Source organism: Neovison vison, chromosome 7 (genome assembly GCF_020171115.1).
Source record: "Neovison vison isolate M4711 chromosome 7, ASM_NN_V1, whole genome shotgun sequence".
Lineage (NCBI taxonomy): Eukaryota > Metazoa > Chordata > Mammalia > Carnivora > Mustelidae > Neogale > Neogale vison.
In genome coordinates, this window is record NC_058097.1 from 100,688,785 (window position 1) to 100,714,490 (window position 25,706).

At 51.9% G+C, this 25,706-nt stretch overlaps 1 protein-coding gene and 1 pseudogene across 1 annotated transcript; both read left to right on the plus strand.

The window, feature by feature from the left end:
• Positions 1 to 1,417: 1,417 nt before the first annotated feature.
• Positions 1,418 to 16,254, plus strand: MMP1 (matrix metallopeptidase 1). Its single transcript, XM_044257776.1, has 11 exons — positions 1,418 to 1,428; positions 9,187 to 9,283; positions 9,726 to 9,970; positions 10,061 to 10,209; positions 10,448 to 10,573; positions 11,159 to 11,314; positions 11,428 to 11,545; positions 13,211 to 13,344; positions 14,760 to 14,922; positions 15,452 to 15,555; positions 15,736 to 16,254. Exons 1-11 carry the CDS (start codon positions 1,418 to 1,420, stop codon positions 15,834 to 15,836), a joined length of 1,404 nt encoding a protein of 467 aa, XP_044113711.1. The 3' UTR covers positions 15,837 to 16,254.
• Positions 16,255 to 20,337: 4,083 nt separating this feature from the next.
• LOC122913432 lies at positions 20,338 to 23,780 on the plus strand (annotated as a pseudogene).
• Positions 23,781 to 25,706: the final 1,926 nt, after the last annotated feature.

A 25,706-nucleotide genomic window follows, 5' to 3' on the forward strand; every position in this document is an offset into this window, starting at 1 on the left:
GTTTGTGCTGTGGCGATAGGTCGGCCAACAACATTTGCGGAGCATCACACAGAGTTGGTTTGACTACAGTGAAGAAAAGATGTTTTTTTCTGAGTTACATCATAGAGGGAAGAATAAGAAGAATTCAACTTGAATTACATAACTAAAAGCATTACATTTCCATTAATATAAGAACGGAGAAAACACTCCCCAAACATCTTAGTTAATTGATTAATTGATTGATGGATTCAGTCCATGCGTAATTCAGCAGTACGTCCATTGTGGAAGTCATCAGGCTACAACCAACCGACCTGGTCACGTCAGCGAGCATCACCTCCTGTAGGCACAGTGCGTTTATCAAGCATTTCAGGGGTGGCTCTCATGTGCTTCAAACTGGGGGCACAGCGTTTGGGGGAGAAGCGCCTTGGCCTTCCAGATTGACCAAAGAATCCACAGTTCCAGTGTCCTTTGATCCCTGTTAGTCAATAGGGAAAAGCCACTTCGGGGTTGGGGGTGGATCGCACCCAGAACAGACCGACAGCAAGAGCTGATTCAGAACGTAACTGTATTTATCGATAAAAGCTCCTCCGTGACGAAGAGGAAACTGGTCCACTTCCCCAAGATAAAACCGAAGATGAGTATGTGTTTTACATGACTTCCTGGCCATGGTCTATGCAACTGAGAAATCTGCCACCTGGACGTGTGGGATTAGAGACCTGTGCAGCCCGTGCCAAAGGGGAGGGTGAAACATTGTATAGCGTGTCTGCCTCGTGGGCGAGCTTCCAAACTAGTCAAGGAGTCACTCACCACAATGGCTTTTATGATGGGCATTTAGCCAAAACCTCTATGGCCAGTGACGTGCTGTACCTCCTGGCATAGCAACAATTTCTTCAAGAATTGCTATTAATCTACATTATCGATGGTTTCTTATTAGCCATGTTTGGCATATTGCCGTGTTCTCATCAGGACTCATAGTGGCAAAAGTTCTGCTTCCAAGAAATAAAACACAGGAAATTACAGGACCTCACTCTCCTCATGGCCAGTGCTGGATGCCTAACGTGGATGATCTCAGGTGTCTCCCCCACTCACGAGGAACAGATGCTCATCGAGCAGCTATTACAAGATGAACATGACGTGTATTTTTATTTGGGGATTCACGTAGCCCTAAAGCTGTCCTGGGAAACCTCGGTATTATTGTTTGCGCTTTATGTGGGAGAAAATGAGATATCGAGAAGATTAACATGTCCAAGGCTACAGGTCTAAAAAGCTGCAACATCGAGTTTTGAATTCAAATCTGCTTTACGCAAAAAGGCGATTTCTTTCATGGTCAGAATCCTGCCTCCGGTTCTGGGTCCCGTTTCTGTGTCTGCATATCATCAGTCCACGACTAAACCACACTCTCTGGAGGGCAGATCGACGGGAGCCAATTAAATGTATGATGCATGCGTAGTATTTTGGCTAATATTCTAAGAGAAAAATTGATCTTTCTGTTTCTAGAAAATGCTAACTGTAGACCCAGAAATTGAGTTTCATGTCTGTGAAGCCCCGGTTTCCTTACATCGCTGTGGAGCCCCTGATCGTGGACACGTCTCAAGGGGGAGGAGGTAAGGATAATTACCACGTGCAGTCATGCCTTTTACGAGGTACCGACCAGTTCAATCCCATCAGAACCCCATGGGCTAGGCATTTGATACGTTTCCTTTTTGCAAGTGGTAACAGCCAAGATGGCTCAGCTGTGATTCAAACCCATGTCATTTGACTCAAAATTCTGTACTTTTCCTACCACACCTTTTGGAGGTGGCAGAAAATTCTCTTACACATGCCCTCCCCAGGTACGAGGAAGGTAACCATCCTCGCTGGCTGCAATTAGCAAGCCAACGTTAGGTGACTAAACGTTGGTGTTCGAATGCACATTGACCTTGGAAGCGGACAGGGTTTAAACTTCCGCTGCGCCACCTACCGGCGCCTTGGAGAAGACAGTGTGTGTTTCCATGTTTGCTCCCCCGGATTTTGGGTGCATCCAGGCCAAAGGAACCCAGCCTCTTCACCCCACTGGACAGGCGCCCCCAGAAGCTTCCAAGGAGCAGGATGGGGAGTGCTGGTCTTTAAGCCTGGGGGGACTGCCCCAATGTTCCGTTTTCCAGTTTAAGGAAACTGCTACTGTCCCTCAAACATTTCCTTCCAAACATTTTCCTTTCCCTTCTTGGTTGAAGACACATCATGTAACCTCCCAGAATGACCACAGGTTTTCCAGAGGCTGGGAAGAGATACTGCCTTTAATCAAGTCACTTTTGATTGCAGTCCTAAAGACAGCTCTGAACCTGGAACACACTGTTCTTGGTCAGTTCAGGGGGCGTTATGAGACAAAATACCATTTTACATCCCGTCCAATGTATCATCCAATGACATATGTTCCCCGTAGAACTGCATGTATGCACTCTTCTGCAGATACTGTGCTAAGTGTATTTATGCATATAAAGCTAATCACATATGCATGTTTATAGATTCTGAGTCATGAAGATCCATATAGATCTACCTATAAAATATGCAGTCCACACTGGTCCGCCTTTATACAGAGCCTGGGCTAACCCTCCGTATAAACAAGGACACAGATTTGTTCTTACAACCTGGACAGCAGGGCCCTGGGAGGGAGGAGAACAGAGGACTCTGGGATTTGATGGGGCTCTGTGACCTCAGGCTGAGCTCAAGGCCAAGGAAGAAAACACCCCAATGTTCTAGCTGTGTAGCTTTTAGGATAGAAGCTTCTAAGAGCTTCTGGTTCTTCCTTTGGGGTAGATTTCTCTAAAAACCCTTATGCCCTCTCCACCATATGTGTACATATCCTCCTGCTCCTCTTGAAAGCCGTGTGTTCTGGGACATGCACCTAAGGAGAGTTTCTGTATGGAGCCCACGTCAGGCTCAGGGTGCCGCAGACTCGGGCTGAAAGGAGTCAGCTACAGGCACCTCTGTGCCTTACGTCGGAGTCAGCTGGTTAGGGACAACCGCACCTGGAAACAGTAAGGCTAACTCCTCTCTAGCGCTCAGCCAGTCACAGAGTTCTAGGTTCCATCCTGATCGCATGTAATTCTTTTAGAAAATAGTCTGATGCTTCCCCAGCACAACGGCTGTTATGTTGTCACCTAAGCTAAAATGGGGAAGCAGAAGTTGATGACCTTTCAACTGATCCCTGAGATTAAATTATTTCATGTGGTAATTCAAGGACTTGGCAAACTGCCCGCCTTCCTGGAATGGAGTGAATCTCCGAAATTCTCTGCCGTGTGATGCAAGAAGAGCCTGAAGTGGACAAGTTGCATGTCCTTCCCGCTGCACCGAATCCCAACCGACCCATACTCGAGGTTTAGTGTGCAGAATGGCTGGGGAGCCCTTCACTCTCATCAGCTGCCCGGGACCCAGCAGGAGACCCTCCAAGGGGGCTTACTGAAGGGTAGTCAAGACACATGTCTAAGTACGCAGCCCCCGTGTGCCCCCTCCACCTGTCTCTCCAAGCACACCCACTGAAGCTGCTAGCACCAACACGACCAGATGTGTTACCAGTGCTGGTTTCTCAGAACTGAGTACCAGAACTAGGAGAGGGGAGCTGACGTGAGTGGCAAAAAGAGACCGTGATTGGATTTGTTTTGGTCGTTAGTGGATTTCTGGGTACACTGGCTGAAAAGTATATCCTTGTGCTTCAAATCTTATTTTTTCTGTTATCTCCCATAAAATTTTTGGAGATCTATGCCTGCATAAATATTCACTGATATAATATAAATTACACCTACGATTTTTAACAGCTACTTCGAGAAATGATTTCACAGCAATCAAGCTGTAACCTCTTCACGAGAACTCCCTTCTGAGAGCAAAACTTGGATCTGATTAGTTTTGCAATTCCTAGCAGGGGGCCTATCACGCCGATATAGTAAACGAGACTGAGTTCAGTTGATACGCAGGCAGTTTTTTATAGAAAAATCAGGGAATAGGTAACTGGTGTGTTCTTACCCACATGTGCTGCGGTGACCTGAGCGTTCCCATCTCTTCCGGAGTTCACTCTGGTCCTTGGGTTTAACCATTTCAGTCCCCAGAGTGGCTATGGCTCCTCCCAGCCAACTCAAAGTGAGAGAAATCTCTCCGAAAGAAGAGACGCCCTCCAAAGTATGAATGTGTCCATTTTTCTATCCCATCGAATTTAGCCTAACATGTTCCATATCAAGGAAGTTTGTATCCAAATCTGGTGTGCCCTGGAAAGTGGATGGAAATGCGCACACAGAATGCCAGCCCTCTTTCCAGCAATTTGCATTCCGTTAGGGGAGTCAAGTCAAGGTAAGAAACTATGAAAACTGCCTTAAGAAAGAGGAATGTTTTGTGAAAACTCAGAGTGCGGAGGAGAGAGGGAAAGTTGTAGATGAAGTGGCCCTTGACCAGGACCTAGAGGGACAGCAGCACTCTGTGACATCAGAACAGAGGGGTCATGACCCCAGACAGGGCGGAGAACCGGGTGCAGCACACATGTGGGGAGCAGTATAAGTCGGTCGGCGCGGGAGAGAGGGAAGCAGAACCCAGACATCACTCTGGGCCTGAGCACGGCACGTTCTCCACATGCCATCTGCTTTGGTTAAAAAAGAAAACCAGGGAAGGATTTTATTCAAAAAACGAATTACTGGACTGATGCCATTTCCGCACACCGTGTCCCAGGCACTGGACTCAGTACATCCGATCTGTGTCTCATCTCTGAAACCTGCCTGGCACGGGCAGGTTTAGGTGGGAAAATCAAGACATAGAAAGACTGCTTAGATGGAAACAGAGACAGAGACAACCCATGAGTGACTCTTAATCATAGGAAACAAGCTGAGGGTTGCTGGAGGGGAAGGGAAGGGGGATGGGGTGGCTGGGGGCAGACATGACGGGGGCGCGCGATGGAAGGAGCACTGGGTGTTGTGCACGGCCGATGAGTCACTGACCTCTACATCTGAAGCCAATTAAAAGAAAAAAAAGACCTAGAAAGACCAAGTCACAGGCTCTGTAGTTGAGGCGTAGTCTGAACCCCCGTCTGTGGTTTAGGAAGCTCTGTTCCAGGTAGGAAGTTAAACAGTGAGGAGTGAGTCCAGCTCCGAAGGAAATGATGCCGCCTCCAGGTGGAGCTATCCCGGCGGCCGGAGGCTGGGGCCTGCGTTCCGGGAGGAACAGTCCCGAGGCTGCGGTCTGAGCTTGCAGCAGGAGAGAGCCCTGCCCTGGGTAGTAAGTGGCCAGAGGTGAGAGACGAGGGCTCCGTGCAGGGCCTGAGCGAACGGAGAGATTCCGGAAGGGAAAAGGGAGAGACCGCGCCGAGAAGAGGAGGCGATCAAAAAGTACAGGGAGAAAAAGCAAAGTGCGGAGACTCCTGAGCCAAGGAGAGGAGGGTCTGTCCAAGACAATGCAGACAGGGTCGGGGCACCGTAGACCGAGGAAGCCATTTGACCCCACGGTGGACGTTCATGTCACCGCAGAGAGCCCGGGGCCAGGGATCAAAGTCAAGGTCAAGCTTCAACAATAAGGTGGACGGTGAAGAGCAGAGAGATGTTTGGGGAGCTGCGGTCATCAATGTGGTCCACAGAGCCGACCAGTTCTCAGCGTGAGGGAAGACATTTACACGCAAGGAGCTCCTGACAGCAAAGCGAGAAGGGCATCAGCCTACACACAGACGGGCTGCGCCACCTCCCTGCCTTTTCCACACTGACCTCCCGTTAGAATGAAGAGAGGTTTTCCGGCGTCAGACACGCAGGGACATGAGGGTTCAGGAAGATCCTCTGAGATGCGAGGTCTGGGCGGTGGTATGGAGACGCCGCTGTGGCGTGACAGAGCCCGTGGAACCAGCCTCGCGTCCCACGACGCCTTCTCTGGTAGGGGGCAAAGTCCCTTACCCAGAGCCGGTGTGTGGCATCTGGCGACAGGGCACCATGAAGGCTGTGGGCTGGAGGTACACGCACGCGACCGTGTGGGACGATGTCAGGCATCTCCGCCTGGAAGGTAGCCATGACGACGGAAGGACGGCAGGTGCACCCCGATGTATGCATGCGCGCGCGCACATACTCACACACACACACACACGCACACACACACACACGCTGGTTGGCCCTGGTTGGCCATTCGTAAGGAGAACATACCGCATGGGGCAAAGCCGTCCTTCACGTGACTCCCCAAGCAAAACAGCATTAAATATTTAAAGGTTCTGCTGAAGGTCATTTCAAGACTTTTAGGACCAAAAAACTAGGAGAAAAAAAAAACCTGACACTGCTGTTGAGTTATCAAATGAAAAGGCTGAATTTCCAAGTGTGGGAAAAATGTGAGGCAAGATGGCTCTTCCGGGACGGAACTTAATATGGAAAAACACGAGCACGTCTGAGTCGCTCCCCGGAGCAGCCGACGTGAAGTGACCGAGAGGACCTTGGAAACACGTTGCCTGTTTGGAGATAGTCAGGAGCCCGTGGAGGCCACCGCAGTCTCGAGTCTGAGTTCCCCTGAGTCCGCCGTCCTCCCGGGGAGCACAGGACGGAGGAGTGATTTCTGCCAAACTGCAGGCCAGCGGGGGCCAGAGGGATGGACGGAGCCCCCGGGGAAGAAGCCTCCGAAGCTGAGGAGCAGACGACGCCATCCGAACTATTCTGAGCTTCTCGGGAGCCGTGGGAAGCTCAGGTGGTGCCAGGACCCCGGCAGGACTTGACCGCCAGCTTTCGGTCGAGACGGTTCTGTCTTCCTTCCGCTCGGGCCGCAGCACGCGCCCGCGGTAATCGCGGAGTCTCAGCACCTCCCTGGGAAGTTCAAGACTCAGGACCCCGTGAGTCTTTGAGGCCGGCTGCCTACCCAGAGCTTAATTTTAAAAAATCCCTTGTCCTTTGGGGAGGAAACTGCACAAACAGCTGTTTCAGTGACGAGTCTGCACCCGCGGCCACATTCCTGAAGCTGCGAGGAAATGCGTGTGGCTCTCAGGCCAGAGCTGCGCCCCCAGACCCGGAGCAGAAGGCAAGAGCCAAGCTCCTCGCGCTCTCCCCAGGCCGCGACACCCCGGCCCTGCAGAGCTGTGACCCCCGGCCCGCGGGCGACCTCTCTGTGTTCGCATCTTTTCGTCTGGGAGTCGGGCTGCTGGGCCGGATGCCGGGTTCCCGCATTTCACTGCACGGACATCGGACATCGGGGGCCTCGCTGGAGGACAGGGAACGGGGGACCCTGTGGGGCCTCCCTGAGGGAGGCAGGGCGCTCAGGCCCCATTTCCCACTTTCCAGAGGGCACTTCTGCTCTCATCAGCTTACGCGTTGGCTTCCCAAAAGGGATTGCGTTTGTGGACAAACAAAATGTTTGTTTGAAGGACACGGGAGTCCGCAAACGTTGGAGGACACGCCGACCACAGTCTGTGCAGAGCCCTACCCCGCGGGACGTCGGAAGAGCCTCTCCCCGGGGCTCCCTTGTAATTCCAGGCCCAGACCCCAACGCTCACGTGCCCTCGAGCTACCGTGGGCACCTGGCTTCCCACCGCCCCCTGGACTGGGGTGCAGCCTCCTTGCACCAGCCAGACTCCCCAAGAGTTAGGGTGTGTTGTCTACCCCTTGACTTTAACCGCGAGCTCTAGCGTGGAGGGGCTCTGGCAGGATTTCCGTGGCCTGCACTGAAGTCAGTTCGGTCACTGGTGCCCTGAGGTCCCCGCCCCCACTGTACCACTCGCTCCCGCGGATGCGGGGGGCAAGGAGAGGACGCCAGCCTCCTGAGAATTTCTTCCAATTCCTCTTACTGTCTCGAACTCACGAATTGCTCCGCTTTGATGAGGAAGTTGCGGTCAGACAATTAAGGAGGAAATGAGCCCTTCCACACCAATCCAAAATACACTGAAGCAATATTTATGGACAAGACGTTGTGCTTTGTGTGTCGGAAGCTGGTGAGGTGAGAAAGCCCGCTTGACCGGTGGGAAGGCGGGGGGCCCGGCAGCTGCTGGCGGGGAGGCAAGTGGTACGGACTTTACATCTCATTCAACACTTTCTAGGCAGGAGGGTGGGGCATGAGTAGAGGAAGCCACAGATTTCAATCATCTTTTCTCACCACTGGTAGAAAGGTCACCCCCAAAAAACACTCTAATATGACACAGGGATACATAAAGGCACAGTTTTCATTTCATAGTCATAAATTTATCTGACATGCATGGAAAATAATAAGCCATTAAACCCTGATTTTACAGATAGGAGAGCCTCTAACGAGGCAAAACTTGGGGCACCCAGGTGGCTCCGTCATTAAGCGTCTGCCTTCGGCTCCGGTCATGATCCCGGGGTCCTGGGATCGAGCCCTGACTAGGGCTCCCTGCTCAGTGGGGAGCCTGCGTCTCCCTCTCCCTCTGTTGCTCTCCCTGCTTCTGCTCTCTCTCTGTCAGATAAATAAATAAAATCTTTAAGAAAAATAAGACAGCAGACTCCCAATAAGACAATAAGACTTGGTGGGCCACCAGCCCCAGCCTCCCCTGGTACGTTCTGACAGGTTTCAGAGAAGGATCCTGTGTGTCCCATGATGCCAGTGTGCAGAGTCTACACAGGGTGTGAATTACCACATGCCCCACTTGTGGGCAGGGGTTTCTCAGCCAAGGTCCTCACCCCCGGGCCTGAATAAAGGTAGAGAGCAACTGTGGGACCCTGGAGAAGGTGTTCTGGGAGACTTAGCAGAGAAGGCCGGGATAACCACCCCATGGCAAGCACGTTCAAGGCTGCGGACTTGGGCAGTGCGGGCCCTGAACAACCACACAGCACAGCCACAGGTCAGCCCCTCTGCCCTCTGCCTGGGTATCAGGGGCTGGGGGCCACCCGGCGCACCTCACGGCCAGCAGGATCAAGGAGCAAAGCCTCCATTTCCAAGGGCTCATGGACCCTCTACACGATGCTCATCAGGGTAGAAACGGACTGAGGCAAACAACTGTCTTGTGCCTCCTTCTCACACACCCTGTTTGGTATTAATCATAAGATTGCAACACCAAGAGAATCTAAATAATCTGCAGACGTCACCGTTTCTGATAATCGCGGGAGCTATTCATCGCTAATCAAAGAGGATATTATGGAGTGTGAGTCAGCCAGCCTCGGGCTTTCTGGAAGCACCAAACTGTATATAAAGAGGGAGCTTCCTCACCGAGGTGCTGGAACGGCAGGTGGGGAGCCTCACAGTCCTCCAGCGGGGCAGGAGCATGAAGGCCAGCATGCCTAGCCTCCCTCTGCTGCTGCTGCTGCTCTGGGGCGTGGGGTCCCACGGCTTCCCCACCGTGACCTCGGGAGCACAAGAGCAGGACACGGAGTTGGTTCAGGTAAAAGCAGAATTTCACACAGCACAAAGGCAGGAGCCTTTATTTGCATTTTTGCTCAGTAGTACTGAGTAGCAGTCGTAGTGTAAAGGATTTTACAGAAGGGTGGATTTCTTCCAAAGAGGAATTTTTGGTAGAAAGGGCTCTTTCCCCAAAACTCTGTCCAGCCATGCACAGGGTCTCCTCTTCCCTTTCCAGCTGGAGGTGAGTGGGAGCTAAGGGACGTACGCAGATGTCCCCATGAACTGTCATTTGGACTGCGTGCTCCCTAGTGCCAGGGAGATTTCTACTGGGGACTCGTCTCCACCCGTCAGGATTTCCACCATGAAATCGAAACACGGTCTTTAGAAGTGGTTCTCTGCTGTAGCTAGGGCTTCTCACTGCCATTCTTGAGAAATGAGAAAGAGTTCCCATCCAGCATTTCAATAATTTTCTCTTTCATAAGAAATACCTGGAAAACTACTACAACCTGAAGAGTGATGGGAAGCAAATCCCAAGGCAGAGGAACAGCAGTATGGTGGCCGAGAAGCTGAAGCAGATGCAGGCATTTTTCGGGCTGAAGGTGACGGGGAAGGTGGACGCCGACACCCTGACTCTGATGAGGCAGCCCCGATGTGGGGTGCCCGACGTGGCTCCGTACGCCCTCGGTGAGAGGACCCTCCGCTGGGAGCACACCCACCTGACCTACAGGTAAGCAGACGGGCACCAGCGTGAGGGTGCCGTCTCCCAGCAGAGCCGTGAGCCATGAGTTCTTACGTCTCTGTTTTATTCCATTTTAAGGATTGAAAATTACACACCAGATTTGCCGAGAGCAGACGTGGACAGTGCCATTGACAGAGCCTTTCAGCTCTGGAGTAATGTCTCACCCCTGACCTTCACCAGGGTCTTTGAGGGCCAAGCGGACATAATGATATCCTTTGTCAGGGGAGGTAAGCGCTTCTGGCCCCACGCAGCACGCTCACCCCAAGTCCCACGTGCCCCAAACCCCTTCATCTTTGCGGCTGGAGGAGCTGGTTCAGAAGTGGTGCTGACTTTGTAGGTTTAAGGGGGGAAACGAGATCCCATCTGGTGGAAGTCTGTGGTCCTCTCAGCAAGCCAGTGCTTTCTCGCCTGGGTTAGCCTGACTGGGAACCAAGAAGGACATTTCTTGGATTCTGTTTCTGGCAGATCACTATGACAATTCTCCCTTCGACGGACCCGATGGAATCCTCGCTCACGCTTTCCCACCAGGCCCGAATCTTGGAGGAGATGCTCACTTTGATGAAGACGAAAGCTGGACCAAGGATTACAGAAGTGAGTCAACTCATCTGGCCTCTCCCCATCTCCCCGTCCCTTCTTGCTCCACGGGAATCCTGTTTGGCTTAACGGAAAGAATGCATTTGTAAAGGAGGCTTGTGGGCTGCAAACAGCCTGCTCCAAAATTTCTGTTAAGACAATGTTGAAAATCTTAATGTTTTTCTTGTAGGCATCTACAATAGAATTATTTTTTTATTAGAAGGACACACCACAATTTAACAATGTTAGTAAGAGTATGAAAATTAAGGAAGGAGAGATTGTATTTTCCGAAATTTCCAGCATAGGCATGTATGAGTTTGTAGATGGGAAGAGAAAATCATTACCAGAACTCCACTGCGTCTCCGTGAGCTAGTACTCAGGAACTCATACCAGACCAGTCTGCGCGCACCGCAGAATGGGCCGAGCTTACTTTCTCATTGTATCAGTGCACACACAGAGCTTGGGTTTTAGCCTGTGTCTTCCCTGTCAATAACAGCCTCCAGTCCTCCCACCTTGGGGAAAAGGCTTTCTAACTCTTTCATGCCAGGTCCCTCAACGGAGAGCACTGTGAACAGTCATTAATGGCTTTATTGGACCTTTTAGATTACAACCTCTATCGCGTGGCTGCTCATGAGTTGGGTCATTCCCTTGGACTTTCTCATTCTACTGATATCGGGGCTCTGATGTACCCCAACTACATGTACGAAGACCATGTCCAGCTGTCTCAGGATGACATCAATGCCATCCAGGCCATATATGGTGAGTGGACAGAAAACTAGGGACAAGGGGCCGTTAGAACAGCCGTTGGCTGCCTCCTTTAAGAAGCTGTGCGAGAACAGGCAGAACTAATCCCAGATCTCTTTTTCTTTTAGGACCTTCTCCCAATCCCGTCCAGCCAACAGGCCCCCAGACACCACAAGTGTGTGACAGTAACCTAGTCTTCGATGCCATCTCTACTGTTCGGGGAGAACTGATGTTCTTTAAAGACAGGTAGGACATCCCTGTGCCTTGTGCTTGTGAGAACACGGCTCTCGCGGCCATGGGCGCACACAGTGTTCATCCTGCACTTTGATGCACGTACAGTTAGAATTACAAGGACCTGCAAGCAGTTACACACACCGGCGCGGTGCGATGAGCCCCTAACAGCCTTTCCCCGCATGTACTCTGTTGTTCGGTTCTCAGACAAAAATAACATGGAAGTAGAAAATTCAGTGGATAGAATCCCATTTCACAGATTAGTAAAGTAAAGCAGGGAGAAGGAAAGAGATCCTTGCAGGGCACAGAGTTCTCTGGTGACGGGGCAGTAGCTGCTCTGACTCCCACCCCGAGCTCTCCTCGCCAACCCCGCTCTTCACGGTGAGCCGTGAACGCAGGAGGGGCCTTCTCAGGAGAAACAGCCCGTGATGCTGAGCAGGGCTGTGTAGCCGCTCTGTCCCACTGAGGATGCCCCCAGCCCAAGCCCATGACCTGCAGAGACCTAGAGAAGGGAGGAGCCACCATGGGGAAAACCTCCTGGAGTTCACGAGGACCCTCCCGCGAGCACATACGGGGGGTCCCCGCAGGCTTCTCTCCTCACAGGAGGGTTCTGGCACCCCCTCCGCAGTGTGGGGGCTCAAAGATGCCAGGATCGCCTCACATGCAAGGCCCAGGCCTGCTGCCTGTGCCACCCTGATTCCTAAAGGACCGTGCGCAGGAAGGTCCTTTTCTGGAAGATGCTGTCCCTGGGATGGGGACGGAGGCCGGGCCGGTGCATCAGCACAGAGAAAGGAGGGGGCTCGGATGGGCTCAACGTCTTAGCGGCTGTTCCTGGAGTCTGGTCCGCATGGTTTGGTCACTCCGTCTGTGGTCAGATCCACGCGAGAATAGAAGGCGTTGGTTCCAGATGCTTGCCGTCCTCCCCCTACGAAGGATAAGGCTGGGTGCAAACCCTAGCAGCTGTGGCTCAGAGCTAGGCAGGGGCTACAGAAAGAGTGTGTCTGAAAGGAAAGGTCTTGGTAGGGCAGGACATGCCTCTCAAAGCAAGGAAGGACTCGAGAGATTTCCCCAAGGAACAGACACAGGCCTAGGATTCTCAGGAACTGAAAGGACACTGAGCTCCCATGTGTGACCACGTCCGGAAGCCGTGGGAGGCTAGAGACCAGAACAGCCTTGCCCGGGTCTCCCAGCAGTCGAGGTGGGATCGGAGCCGCCCAGCAGGTTCCGCCAGCGGGGGCCTCCGTGTCCCCCGTGGACTGTAGATCCAACCGGAGGAGGAGGAATGGAGTGGCTGCCAACTCTGGGTCTAAAATTAACCTTTGCCTCTGTCTTATCACAAACGTGGCGGTAAACAGCTCCCTTCCCCTCGCCGCCCTTGATCTCTCATCTTTGAAGTGAGAGTGCCAGGTTCTCGGGTCGGGGGGTGTAAGGCGCAGGGGAGAGGCCCTGCTGCCCCGTCTGCACAGGATGTCGGCAACCAGCAGTGGGCTGCGGCGCGGGTGTCCAGCTCCGGCTCCAGACGGCGCCAAAGCCAGCAGTTCGATGGCGGAATTCATGCGCCGCCCGTCCCTTTGCACCGATTTTGCTACATGTGACTGTTTATGCTCTCGAGGTTGGCTGTGCAGCACCCCCTTGCATCCAGGTGATCAAAACCTTTGCCGTTTTTTTTTTCTACATCAGGTTCTACATGCGCCAAAATCCCTTCTACCCGGAAGTTGAGCTCAATTTCATTTCTACTTTCTGGCCGGAGCTGCCGAGTGGGCTTCAGGCTGCTTATGAATTCCCTGAGAGAGATGAAATCCGGTTTTTCAAAGGTAACGCTTCCCCCGGGGGTCCCATTTCTGTGGATTGCCGTTTGGGGGCTGAGAAATGAATGAGCTCCGGCCGCTTTCTCTCGGTGGCCTTTGGAAAATCTGACACTCTCACTTCCCACACCGAAGGGAGTCCAGTCCCTTACCTAAGCATTGCCCCGTGCATTTCTGAGTGATTGTAGATAAAAAGTGTATCTGCGTGTGCTCTGCAGGGCCACGAACCTGGCTTAGGAAAGCATTTTCTCTGCAAACTACTTACATACCTACTCTGGGACCCACAGAATAGAGCAGATGACACAGAAGCATTGGAGTGTCCAGATTTCCTGGAGTCTATTTTCATACCAGTGGGTCTCCTGAGGGAGGGAGAGGCCGCCCTGGGAGCCAGCTGTCAAAGTAGGGTCCTCAGACCAGCAGCATCGACAACCCCGGGGGTGTCTGTTAGAGACCCAGACTCTCACTTAGCACAATGTGCTCAAGGGCCATCCACGAGATCGGCTCCCACTCCAGCCCTTCCGGAATTCTAACAAGATTCTCAGGCAATTTGTACGTTAAAATACGACAAGCCCTACCATGAATCAAGTGGGACAGACTTTTCTTATTCCGTCAGAATGAAACATAATCCAGTGAGAGGCTCTTGGCTTGGAAGACACTGTGCCAAACGCCGGTACTTCTGCAGACAGATGTCTGGCCTCGTACACACAAGCATTCGAGTGCTTGACCCCGCCGGAGGACTGACTGCGCTTTGGACAGGCAGAAAACATTGACACAGGCTTTCTGGCCCTTCTATCACAAAGTTAAACAGGATTTTAGAGGCACAAAATTTCAAGCCGCTTTCTCATAAGGGGTAAATGGGTGTATTTGTGCCGTGAGGATCATCCTGGCTTCAAGATCTAAAACCCGTTTTATGTGACGTGGGTTACTGAGTATGAACACACAGACCTGGAGCCAGCAACCACTGGCTATTTGGCGCCGTATTCTAGTGACACACGGTGGTTCTTATTTACAGAGGTTGCAAGTCGTTACGGCCTGTGAGTCATTACGACCCCCTGGCCTTTGGGAAACCACTGGTGTGACTGTGCCCAGCCCCAGGCTGCGAGAGCAGGGAGCCCCGTATTGCCACCAGACGCAGCACGGGCAAGAATTTGGTCGAGGCCACAAATGGCTTTGGGAAGACACCCTCAGCCCCACAGGCCAGTCGCCCTCCAAGCTCACTGCAGATTCAAATGACGTAGGAAACTTCAAAGTGTATATAAATTTAAGTGATCTGGTATATGATACTAGCGTCGGTATCTGTAAGAATCTCCCTAGACAGTCTCAGGTGCTCATGTGCGGCCAGGACGCTGGAGTTGGCTCGCTGTCTTCTGGCGTCCAGGAAAAGTGTTTCCATCCTTTTTTTTTTTTTTTTTTTTGATTGGCAGGTAATCAGTACTGGGCCGTTCAGGGACAGGAAATGCTGTACGGATACCCCAAGGACATCTACCAATCCTTCGGCTTCCCTCAAACCGTGAAGAACATCGATGCTGCTGTTTCTGATGAAGAAACCGGGAAAACCTACTTCTTTGTTGCTAACAAATACTGGAGGTAAAGATTGAGCATAGAACATGTTTGCACAGCACCTCTTTCTAGCTAGAGAGAACCTCCTAGATTGAACCATAGCCAAATGACTCTCCGACGGCCTTGGCCAGCTGCCGTCTCTGTGAATGGCTGCCCAGCAGTCCAGCCGCCAAGTCTGTGGCTGGCGACCGTCACGCAGCCCCCGCAGTGGGGATGCAGTGAACACGTGGGGCTGAATTTGGAAAAGGACGGCTGAGGAGGGGGCGTCTACCTTCACGGAGCCCCTTCTGCCAACAGGAGTGTATCTTTCACCGCAGTTTACCTTAGCAGGACAATGGGCGGCACCTCCTGGAGAATTAGAATTAGTTGTTGGCATTGACACGGACCTTAAAGATCTCCTCTTCACCCCGCGTCCTACCTCCCCCTCCCCTATACTAGACAAGATCTATGGGGTTGAAAGTTCCTGTAAGAGTCCCGCTACCAAAGTCCCCGTAATGCCTTTGAGAAGTCTACACACTTAGCACGTTCTGACACTTTCAATCACTGTTTGGACCAGGTATGACGAGTATAAGCGTTCCATGGACGCAGGTTACCCCAGAGCGATCGCAGCTGACTTCCCTGGCATTGGCCATAAAGTTGATGCTGCATTCCAGAAACACGGTAAGTGAATGTGTCTATTTCTTTCCTCCACCTCGCTGTCACAGAACAGTGTCAATGCTGCTATTTGGAACAGCGAGGGCCCAAAATATTTGTCCTCACAAATGGCAGGATTTTTCCAGAATTCAGGTCCCACCTGAAATCATGTGGGTAGAGTAGTGAGTCTCGTCTGCTTGTTTCTAGGGTTCCTCTACATCGTGCACGGGACGACGCAGTACCAATTCGATCTTCGGACCCAGAGGATTCTGAGTATCGACAGAGTTAATAGTTGGTTCCACTGCTAACGGAGATGACCGACTGTCGCCCCAGAGAAATACACGTCGAGCCCAAGGAGGCGTCATCCTGAAGAGCCATTTGCTTACATGAAATCAGAGCTATTAAGTGTTTCATCCCAATACCTCCTTCTGCACTTACTCTTTACGCCTAGGAGTGCGACCTGACACACACTCCTGTAATTCAGCCCCACAGCTGAGCTAAGAAAGGTCAGGCTTTACGGCTCGTGGATTCAAATGGGCCAGTTTTGCAAAGAAAAAAAAAAAAGCTTTTCCAAAGTATAGGACCCTGACATTGACCCTGGAGTGCAGCTCTTCAAGACAGCAGACCAGAGCAGAAACAACTCCCGAACATAGAAGCAGCCACTAGACCGTCCTCATATGCAAGGAACAACTTTGATTACAGAAAATAAAGCGCCTGTGTTTCAAATAAAGCCTTCTGTGTCGTTACTGTTTAATATACTTTCTAGTACATTTATTACACGATTATTTCCTGATGATAAAGACATACTTCCAGAGATTAGCTTTCAAATTTGAAGTGGGAATAGACAAATATGTAGAATATTCACGTGGGAAGCTAGGATATGCAAAAAGTTGGACTATTCCCCCGTTTCCATGGAATCTACATCCTGTAGAAGAGGTTAAAACCTACTTCCTGGGTCCCGTGTAAAGATTCCAAAACTGGCTATTGGTAGAGACTTCTCCCTCTGAGCACGTCAGGGGCTCTGCTGTCCTGGGGTCCCACTCCCTGCCATTGTGGAGGAGAGGGGACTGGGCCATGGTGGGGGACCTGTATCGCCCCAGATGGAAACATGCAACCGCTGGTGCAAACTTCTCTGGCGGCCCCACCTTGCCATGGGGATCGCAGAAGCCCAGCGGGAGCTTCCACGAGATGGAAGAAACCAGAATTCTAGGGCCACGACTCAAGACAATTCTCTGAACCTCAGTAGAGTTTGCTTAAGAAGTAAACTGTGGTGGTTCTAGACCACCAAGAGTCAGGATTTTGTTAAGGCCGCACAACCTAGTTTTACTTTATGGAGGTTTTCATGCCTTGTCTGGGGGAATGTTAATGTCAGCGGGGTCCCCAGTAGTAGCTCAGCCCATGGGGTGGGTGTTGGGCGTGTTCATGGTGTGGGCGGAATTTCCTAATACGAATACTTTAAGGTACTCACGGTTCCGAGGCAAGCAGCTCTTGACTCAAGAATTTGGAAAGAAGTGTCACCTCTCCTTTGGCCGAGTGTCCCCTCTTCTAATGAACATTTTGATACTGAAGTGTACGTCACATAAGTACAGAGAAATGTGCAGACGTCAGTCACTGAGTCCCGTCACTGAGTTATGACAACGTGAACAGCCCACGTAACTCTCCCCCAGGATGAAGGAGTGCAGCGGCGCCTCGAGGTCCCGCTCAACACTCTCTGCCCAGCCCATGGGATTCAGAGCCTGAAACAGGAATACCTTGGTGGGGCCACTGGGCGGCGGGGTTCTCAGGAGAAGATTGGCAAAACATTCTAGAGCATTCCGCAGCTACAGAATGTGGTCTCAGATGGCTCCGATCTCATGAGCAAGGGCTCTGGAGCGAAGCCTGCATCATGGTCGGCCCCACCATGAGGCGTGGGGCCAGGCGTCTGTACCTCAGGGTGGATCCATCCTCAGCTGAGGTCCGGTCTGGGGGAGAGGCAGAGCTCCCGGGCAATACGGCTCCCACTGGACAAAGAAACGGGACAAGTGGGAACAGCAAGCTGCCTCCACAGCCCCCCAGAGTAGCAGGAGAGTGCGTGTGCTGGTGCTGACGGGGGCTGGAGACACAGCCAGCCACGTTCTCTACCGTTCTGTTCCCCAGAGGCAACCGGCACACTGACTTTGAACCTCTGAGATGAAACCTGCCTATTCTGGAACGGAACGAGATCAGGTTTATATCCTCCTGCGTCTACCTTGCTGCGTCCGGCACCTGCGCTTCGTTCACAGGCGATGCACTTTGACTTCTTACATTTGGGGGTTTTCGTAAGTTCTGCTGCACTTTCGCAGGCATGTCTGCTGGTTTTGTACCTAACAGAGTCCCTGCTGAGCCGTAGACATCCGTGAACATGACCGCGACCGATCCGCCCCCCGACCTCTGGGCCTCCCAGCCACAGCAGCAGGAACCCGCTCTCTCCAGCTTTGACGCCAGCTTCTCGCCTTCCGGCTGCCCTCCCTGGGCCCATGCTTCCCGCTCCAGGGCTCAGGTGCCGCCTCTGCTGCTGCGGGTCCAGCTCTGCTGTTGACCTCACTCAGAAGTCACGCAGAGGCAGCCTGTGAGGGAGAAGCCCGGCCGTGGGTGGAGCCCTTGTCTTACTAACATGAGAGACACAGAGGAGTAAATGCGTCGCCCTCTCTTGTCCCAGAGCGATGTTGTTACGACGCCGTTCAAGTGTGTCTTCAGCTGGTCCCACTCTAAGCAAGATGTTTCTCGTCTCTGCCTGGCCAGCAATCCAGCTTTGCGTTGTCTCCCCTCCTTTCCCTGTTTTGCTTTCCGCAACCCTCCGTCCAGCCCTCTCTCTGGCTCTCATGCCTCAGGCTCCGCTTTCTAAGAACGCCGGGTTAAGCTTGCTTCTGCTGGGAGTGGGGTAGAGAGGACCCTTGGTATCACTGCGTCATCACAGATACCAAGACTCTTCTCTGCCGTTGATGACGAAGAAGTAGAGATGGCTGAGGAGCAAAGGGCCATCAGCTGGCCGTGACACGTAGATGGCACGAGAGGGTTGGGGCTGTGGGAAGTGGGGAGTGGGCTGGTCAACCGCACTGGGACTTTGGTGGAAAGAAATTCATTCGCTCAAGGCAGTCGAGCATCCACCAAAGACACACTGTGAAAGTCAAAAGACAAGAGTGACATTAGGAGCTCCTCACCTGAAATTCCTTTTCCACTGTGTGTTAATTAACTAGAATTTAAATAAAAATTTTTAATAAAAACTTTAAAAAAAAAAAAAGAAAGAAGTCTTATAAAAGTTAGAGGTAAGTAAGGCTCTGACTGCAGCTCATGCCGGGTCCGGTGGGCCCATGGACCATCCTGTGGCCATTTCTCTGGTCAGACTCTCCCCCTGGCTGGCTGACTGCTGGAGTTAGAGGCTTAGAGCAGGAAGGATCAACTGGAAGTTTCTGGAAAAGCTCCTCCCTACATTCTCTGTCAAGAAAGTCAATTAAAAGCAACAAAAACCATACCACCTCTGAAGGACTACAATGAGCCGTCAGACCCTCGGAGACTTAAAAGCCACAGGGATGGATGGGGATCCCTTTCATGACCCCATTCAGCTTGGCACTGGCCTGTGCAGAAACCAAGTGAACCACGGCAGGTGATGGCCGACTTCTGTCACCTCACCAGGCATAGCACGCATCCCGGCGACGGAGTCTGACACGGTTGCTCCCCTGCAGCAAAACAACCCGCCCTGAATCTCGGCGCGCAGTGACGCAGGAGGAACGGTTGAGGATGTCGCTAACTCTCTACGGCCCAGACGCTCTGAAAAGTAGAGTGTTCGCTGGTTTGTGCTTTGTTCTGGTGTTAAGCAAAGACCTAGATTTTCTAGTTAGAGGCTTTGGGAAGAATTTAGCCTCTAACACCACGACAAACGGAAATAGACCTTTTTCCTAGACCCAGTCCATGTCTTGAAGAGAACGTGCTGGCCAGCGAACTCGTGAGAGTGTGAGATCTGCTCCACCGCGCAGGTCTCCGAGGTCTCAAGCAAACGACCCGGGCTTTTCCGAATCTTCGTTTCCCATCTGTGAGGAGGAGCCTGGATCAGCGGGACAGTGAGAGGGCTGAGAGGAGAGCGGAAGCTGGAGGGTGAGCTGGAGGCAGTTTCAGGCGTCAGTCTCCAGAATGAGGGAAAACAAACAGAAAGTGTCCAGAAACGTGAGAGAAAGTCGTGGGAGAGAGCCAAGGTTCACAAGCCAAGAGGCTTTGGGTAAAAATGTAAGTAGTAATGGTTAGGATTCTATTTATTTATTTATTTATTTTCAGCATAACAGTATTGTTTCTGCACCACACCCAGTGCTCCATGCAAGCTGTGCCCTCTATAATACCCACCACCTGGTACCCCAACCCCCCCCCCACCACTTCAAACCCCTCAGATTGTTTTTCAGAGTCCATAGTCTCTCATGGTTCACCTCCCCTTCCAATTTACCCCAACTCCCTTCTCCTCTCTAACACCCCCTGTCCTCCATGATATTTGTTATGCTCCACAAATAAGTGAAACCATATGATAATTGACTCTCTCTGCTTGACTTATTCCACTCAGCATCACCTCCTCCAGTCCCGTCCATGTTGCTACAAAAGTTGGGTTTTCATCTTTTTATTTCTTTTTAAGATTTTATTTGCTCCTTTGAGAGGGAGAGACAGGCACAAGCAGGGGGAACGGCGGCAAAGGGAGAAGCAGGCTCCCCGCGGAGCAGGGAGCCGACGCGGGGCTCGATCCCACGACCCTGAGACCATGACCTGGGCCGAAAGCAGACACTTCACCGAGGAGGCCCGCAGGTGCGCGCGATGGTCAGCACCCTGGGTCCTCCTTTCCCACCTGGCAGCCGCCGGCCTCGAATCAGTAAGCCATTTTCCTGCTCCGAGTCTACCCCGTTGGGTTGTTCTAAGCATCAAGGGCCTGGTGCCCAGGGTTTGTACCTAGAAACATTTCAGCTTTTCTGTAAGGACCAATTTCACACTTGCCCGACCGCGCGCGCCCTGTAATGTGCTCCACGTGAGGAGCTGGAGCCCCTCCGGGCCAGCCCGACGCGCCCGCCCCGTCCTGAACTGCCTGCGCCGGGTCGGTGTGGATAGCGCACGCGCCGGGTCCGTGTGGATCGCGCACGCGCCGGGTCCGTGTGGATCACGCATGCGCCGCTTCGCTCCCGCGAGAGCCGCTCCTAATGTCGGTCAGAGCCATGGCGCCGCTTCCCGCGCCAGGTTCCGCCGCGTCATCCCCGCCGCGTTGTCCCCGCACCGCGAGAGCCGTCAGCGGGACGGGCTGACACCGCCAAGGCGGTGACTCCGATGCAGACCGGCGTCCCGGGCTGGCTGGGTGCGGGCGAGCACTGCCCGCGCGCGCCGCCGACACGCTTCACCGGGAAGACCCGGGAGCCGCGAAGAGAAGCCCCGCCCCCAGCGGAGGCCCGCAGGACGGCCCGTGAGGGAGGCTGCGTCCGCCCCAGTTTTGTTTATTTATTCATTTAGGTGAGAGAGCGAGCGTGAGAGGGGAGAGGGCCAGAGGGAGACGCGGACGCCCCGCCGAGCAGGGAGCCCAGGAGCCCCCGACCACCCCATTTTTACAGACCACGAAACCATGGCCCCCCAAAATGAGAGCCTCGCTCCCTGTCCAGCTGCCCGCCCAGGCCGAGGGCCACCCACGCCGCCGTGCCCGAGCTAACCCTGTGGCTGAGAGCCGCCTCCCCTGGAAGCCCACCCCGTGCCGTCGGCCCGCTTCCGCCAAGGGACTGTCCATGCACACTCGGGGACTGACCGTCCCGTGGCTTCAACGGGACACGACCTTCAGGCACGGTGGAGTTAATTCTCTGGAGTGAGGGAAAATCGGGGCGCGACTCTACAGAGACTTCAGGTTCTCCGTATTAGTAAGCGGATTTTGCAGAAATAAGTTACTGCAGACTTGGGATGCGAGAAACACCGCCCTGGGCTGAGGAAAGGAGAGGCAAAGTGAGGTGGCCGTGCAGAGGTGAGTGGTGGCGGCGAGCACTGGACATCACTCTCCGTGACCAGTCCCCACCCATCCCCTCCTGGGCACTTGGGGCTGGGGGCGATGAGGATGAGGACGGAAACATGTTTTTTAAGCGAAGAAGAAGAAGCAGCAAAGAAGAAGGTAGGATGTGGTTTTCAGCCTAATATGCGACCTGAGTGGTTGCGAGGTAATGAGCTCTGAGGGGTGGCTCTGTGAGCGAGCCTGCGTCTCCGGAGTGCCTGGCGTCCACTCGGAAGGAGCAGACAGGACGGGATGGTCCGTGGGCTGCTCCCTTCCTCAGCAGAGCCTCCTTTCCAGCACCCGCTTCCTCCACTCGGTGCCCTCCTTCCCCAGGGACGGTGAATCCGTCTGAAAATCAGAAAGGGCCGAGGTCTGGAACTCCAGAAACCAAGCCTCTCTTCTAGGATCTTCTGGAGCACAGCGCCCACCGTTCGACCAAAGTTCTATCCACGCGTTCCTAACCTGCTTATACTTGAGTTTAAAATCCAGTCTTTTAAAAGGAAACGGCTGCTTTCGAAATGTCTGCTCGGGCACCATTCGGCCAGGCCGCCCGGCCGTGTCTCAGTACACACACGGAGGTGAAGAGTCCGCCCTTGCTCCTCCGTGCAAACACAGACACCAGTTCTTGGAAACCAGTCCTCCTCTCTTCATCCATGTTTAAAAGGGGACGGCTTCACGCTACATTTTTGTGAGTGTTCTTGATGTTCAGATGAGGAAGAAAACACATGTGTGAATCATGCTGTTCAGAGAAAGCCCCGGCCCCTTATAAAGGACAGCCACCGAGGGGCGACACGGAAGCTGACAGCAGGTGTTCTCTTGAGTAAGGACAGGAGAGTGGAGCATCTCACTGTCCGTGCTGCTGTGTCTGCCCGTCATACCCACTGAGTGGAGCCGCGAGCAAGGAGGACTCCGACGCAGACTTTGTGAAGGTACTTGGTGAGGGCGGTCACCGCAGCCACAGCCCGTCCCAGGGGCGGGAACAAATGTGCCAGCTTCGTCCCGCAACCCGGGGGAGGCTTGGACTGGTGGTCCCTGTGCTGGAACGAGTTAGCCCCGGGAAACCGGCAAGTGCTGGAGATGGGTTGTCGGTAGCTTTGAACGGAGAAGGGAAGCAAGGGGCAGGAAGGGCGGCGAACCCCTCCAGCTCATGTAAGAAGACACTAGCAGCTGTTTGGGGCCAAATGAGGGGAGCAAAGGAAAAATGCATGAACCGTCTCTGGCTTTAGAATTTCTTTGGTTGCAGTAGGGAGGACAGACATACTCATTTTGATTTTCAAATAATTGTAGGTAATAATTTTCATATCATTACTTGTCATGTGTAGGCAAAAGAATTTATCCTACATCAGTCTTGAACAGGGTCTATATTAACAGTATAAATTTCGACCCCCTTTCTGCCTTTCAAAACCCCTCCTGGGGGCGCCTGGGTGGCTCAGAGGGTTAAGCCTCTGTCTTCAGCTCAGGCTATGGTCCCAGCATCCTGGGATCGAGTCCCACGTCGGGCTCTCTGCTCAGCGGGAGCCTGCTTCTTTCTCTCCCTCTGCCTGTCATTTCCTCTGTTTGTGCTCTCTCTCTGGCAAATACATAAATAAAATCTTTAAAAAAAAATTCTCCTGTTCTATAGCTGGATGGAACTCCTTTACATGTCTTAGATGGGCTGCTGACAACTCATGAACTAGTTAATAAGGTCAATTTGATCTTTTATATTATTATGTTGAGTTTCTGTTGTTTACTACCCCATTAGCAATACCTCGAAGAGTACTACAGCCTTGCAAAAGATGTGAAACCATCTCTTAGAAGGGATGGTGTTCCCCTCACTGAGAAAATCCGAGAAATGCAGAAGTTCCTCACGTTGGAGGTGATGGGGAAGCTGGACGCAGACACTCTGGAGATGGTGCATAAGCCCAGGTGTGGCGTTCCCGACGTCGGCGACTTCACCACCTTCCTGGCATGCCCAAGTGGAGGAAAACCCACCTTACCTACAGGTAATGGGAGAAAGAGGTTTTCACACACTACCCAGATTTTACTAATGACTGTCACAGGAGAAAATAACTTTTTCAATTTTCCTCTTAAAGGATTATGACTTCTACACTGGATTTGCCAAGAGATGCTGTTGGCAGCACCTCCTGCTCCTCTGGCAGGAGGTGACCCCACTGACCCTCTCCAGGGCTGATGCGGAGAGGCTGACATAAAGATCTTCGCAGTTAGAAGTAAAACAAAGGAAAAAAACCCACAAAAACCGTGAAATGCATCCATTTATCTAGTTGCTATTGGGGGAGGGTGCTCCAAAGAGATCCGAATTACCTATCCTTCCAATAAACACACTTTCTCTGTTAGATCATGGAGACTTTAGCCCTTTTGATGGGTCGGGACATGTTTTGGCGCATGCCTACCGGCCCGGCCCTGGCATAAGAGTAAGTCTCCATAAGAGACGCTCACTTGACGACGATGAACTCTGGGTGGAGAATCGGTCAGGTGGGTCACCTACCTCTCGGGACGGCTGCAGGAGTAGTGTCTACCACTGTCCAGGAATACCTGGATCATTCAGAATGAGCAGTAAAGGTAACATACTAATGACCACGATGTGGAATTAGGTCTGTGTTTCCTTCTTCCTCCCAGCAAGCGCAAACCTGGAGGCACCATTCCATCTCACTTCCACAACTTAGGGTCCCCAGGAGGTTTTAGAATGGGCATTTTCAGAATGCTTTTGATGGTTTTAACTGGAAATGATAAAGGTAGAATGGATTGCATTGAATCACTTACAACCTAACGTGCCCTTGGGTTTCTTCTTGTCTTTCCATTGGACTCTTTCTCTTAAAATATCAGCGAAAATGTCGGAAAATAAAGGAAATTGTTAAGTCCTCTATTTAAGTAAACCTGTAACTATCTCTAGCTTAGGAGCTTTTTTTTTCTTCCTAAGTTAATTCTGGAAGCTTTTACTAGGTTTAAACACAATGACTAAAGCTAACTACATTTTAGTTATTTTTTTTTTCAAGTGGTGCCTGAAGTTTACAAACACACTGTTGAGAAAATTGGTATTTTCAAGATTGTTTGAATTTTTAATGCAAATGCAAAGAGCATCTTTACTGAGAGTAAAAAACTTGTGCTGCAAGAAATGTTCTTGTTTTATTCAAACAACTATTCTGTTCTGCATAATTACTTGGAGGTTTCGTTAAATTAATTCTACTATTAATTTCAATAAAAATGTTTATCATATAAAGAAAAACTGAATTCAGCTGCCCTTGGGCTGCAGAAAACTGTTATTGGACATATTTCTGTTTTAATCTAAAGATTGTGTCTATCCTTTTGGCACCTACTCCTGGAAAGGGTTTTAACCATCAAAAATTATTGGATTATTTTGAAAAGGAGGAAGAACAACTCTGGTTAAATCCCCACAGGAAATGACCAGTTTTTGTTGCATAAGAGTTTGAGGAATAACATAAATCCTCTGTGATTAATTTCAAACGAGGTTACCTCTGGCACATGTTACTAAATCTGAACAATAACCGACTTTGTATTTGTAGAGACAATGAAGATTCACACATGATGACATGGTAGTCTTGGTACCTCCAAAAAAGATATCTTTTGGAAACTGTTTATCATTGTCACTATAGGTGAAGTGACCAGCTTTTCCTGATCAAAGAGAGACCTGGGAGGAGGAATATGGTAAGTAGCTCTCATTATCTTGACTTCAAGTCAACCTTGAAGAATGATTAAGTAGGGCCTACGCCCGTCAGCAGACCCATCCACAAATAAGGAGATGCCCGGTGTTCTGAGGGTAGGCCGGATGACTGGCATGTGTTCTTACATGTGTGTTTATAGAACTAACAGCTGTGAGGTCTGAACATTTACGGTTCTTCACATAGGAACCAACTTACTCCTGGTCGCTGCTCATGAACTTGGCCACTCCCTGGGTCTCTTTCACTGGGCCAACCCCCGCGCTCTGATGTACCCAGTCTACAGCGCACACACGGACCTGGCCCGCTTCCGCCTTTCTCAAGATGACGTGGATGGCGTCCAGTCCCTGTACAGTGAGCGAGGCTGGAAACAGTGCCTACTCCTTCCTGATGTTTTTAGGAAAATGTTCCAATGGCGGTCCTCGGGAGAGCTTGAAAACACGGCACGACGCGTTTGCAGTTCCTCTCAAGCCCCTGAGAGCGCTGGGAAAGCA

Excerpts from the sequence above, each read along its gene's own strand:
- MMP1 (XM_044257776.1), top strand. Across the intron at positions 10,574-11,158 it reads CTGGACCAAGGATTACAGAA|ATTACAACCTCTATCGCGTG; the intron begins GTGAGTCAACTC and ends TGGACCTTTTAG. Across the intron at positions 11,315-11,427 it reads TGCCATCCAGGCCATATATG|GACCTTCTCCCAATCCCGTC; the intron begins GTGAGTGGACAG and ends TTTTTCTTTTAG.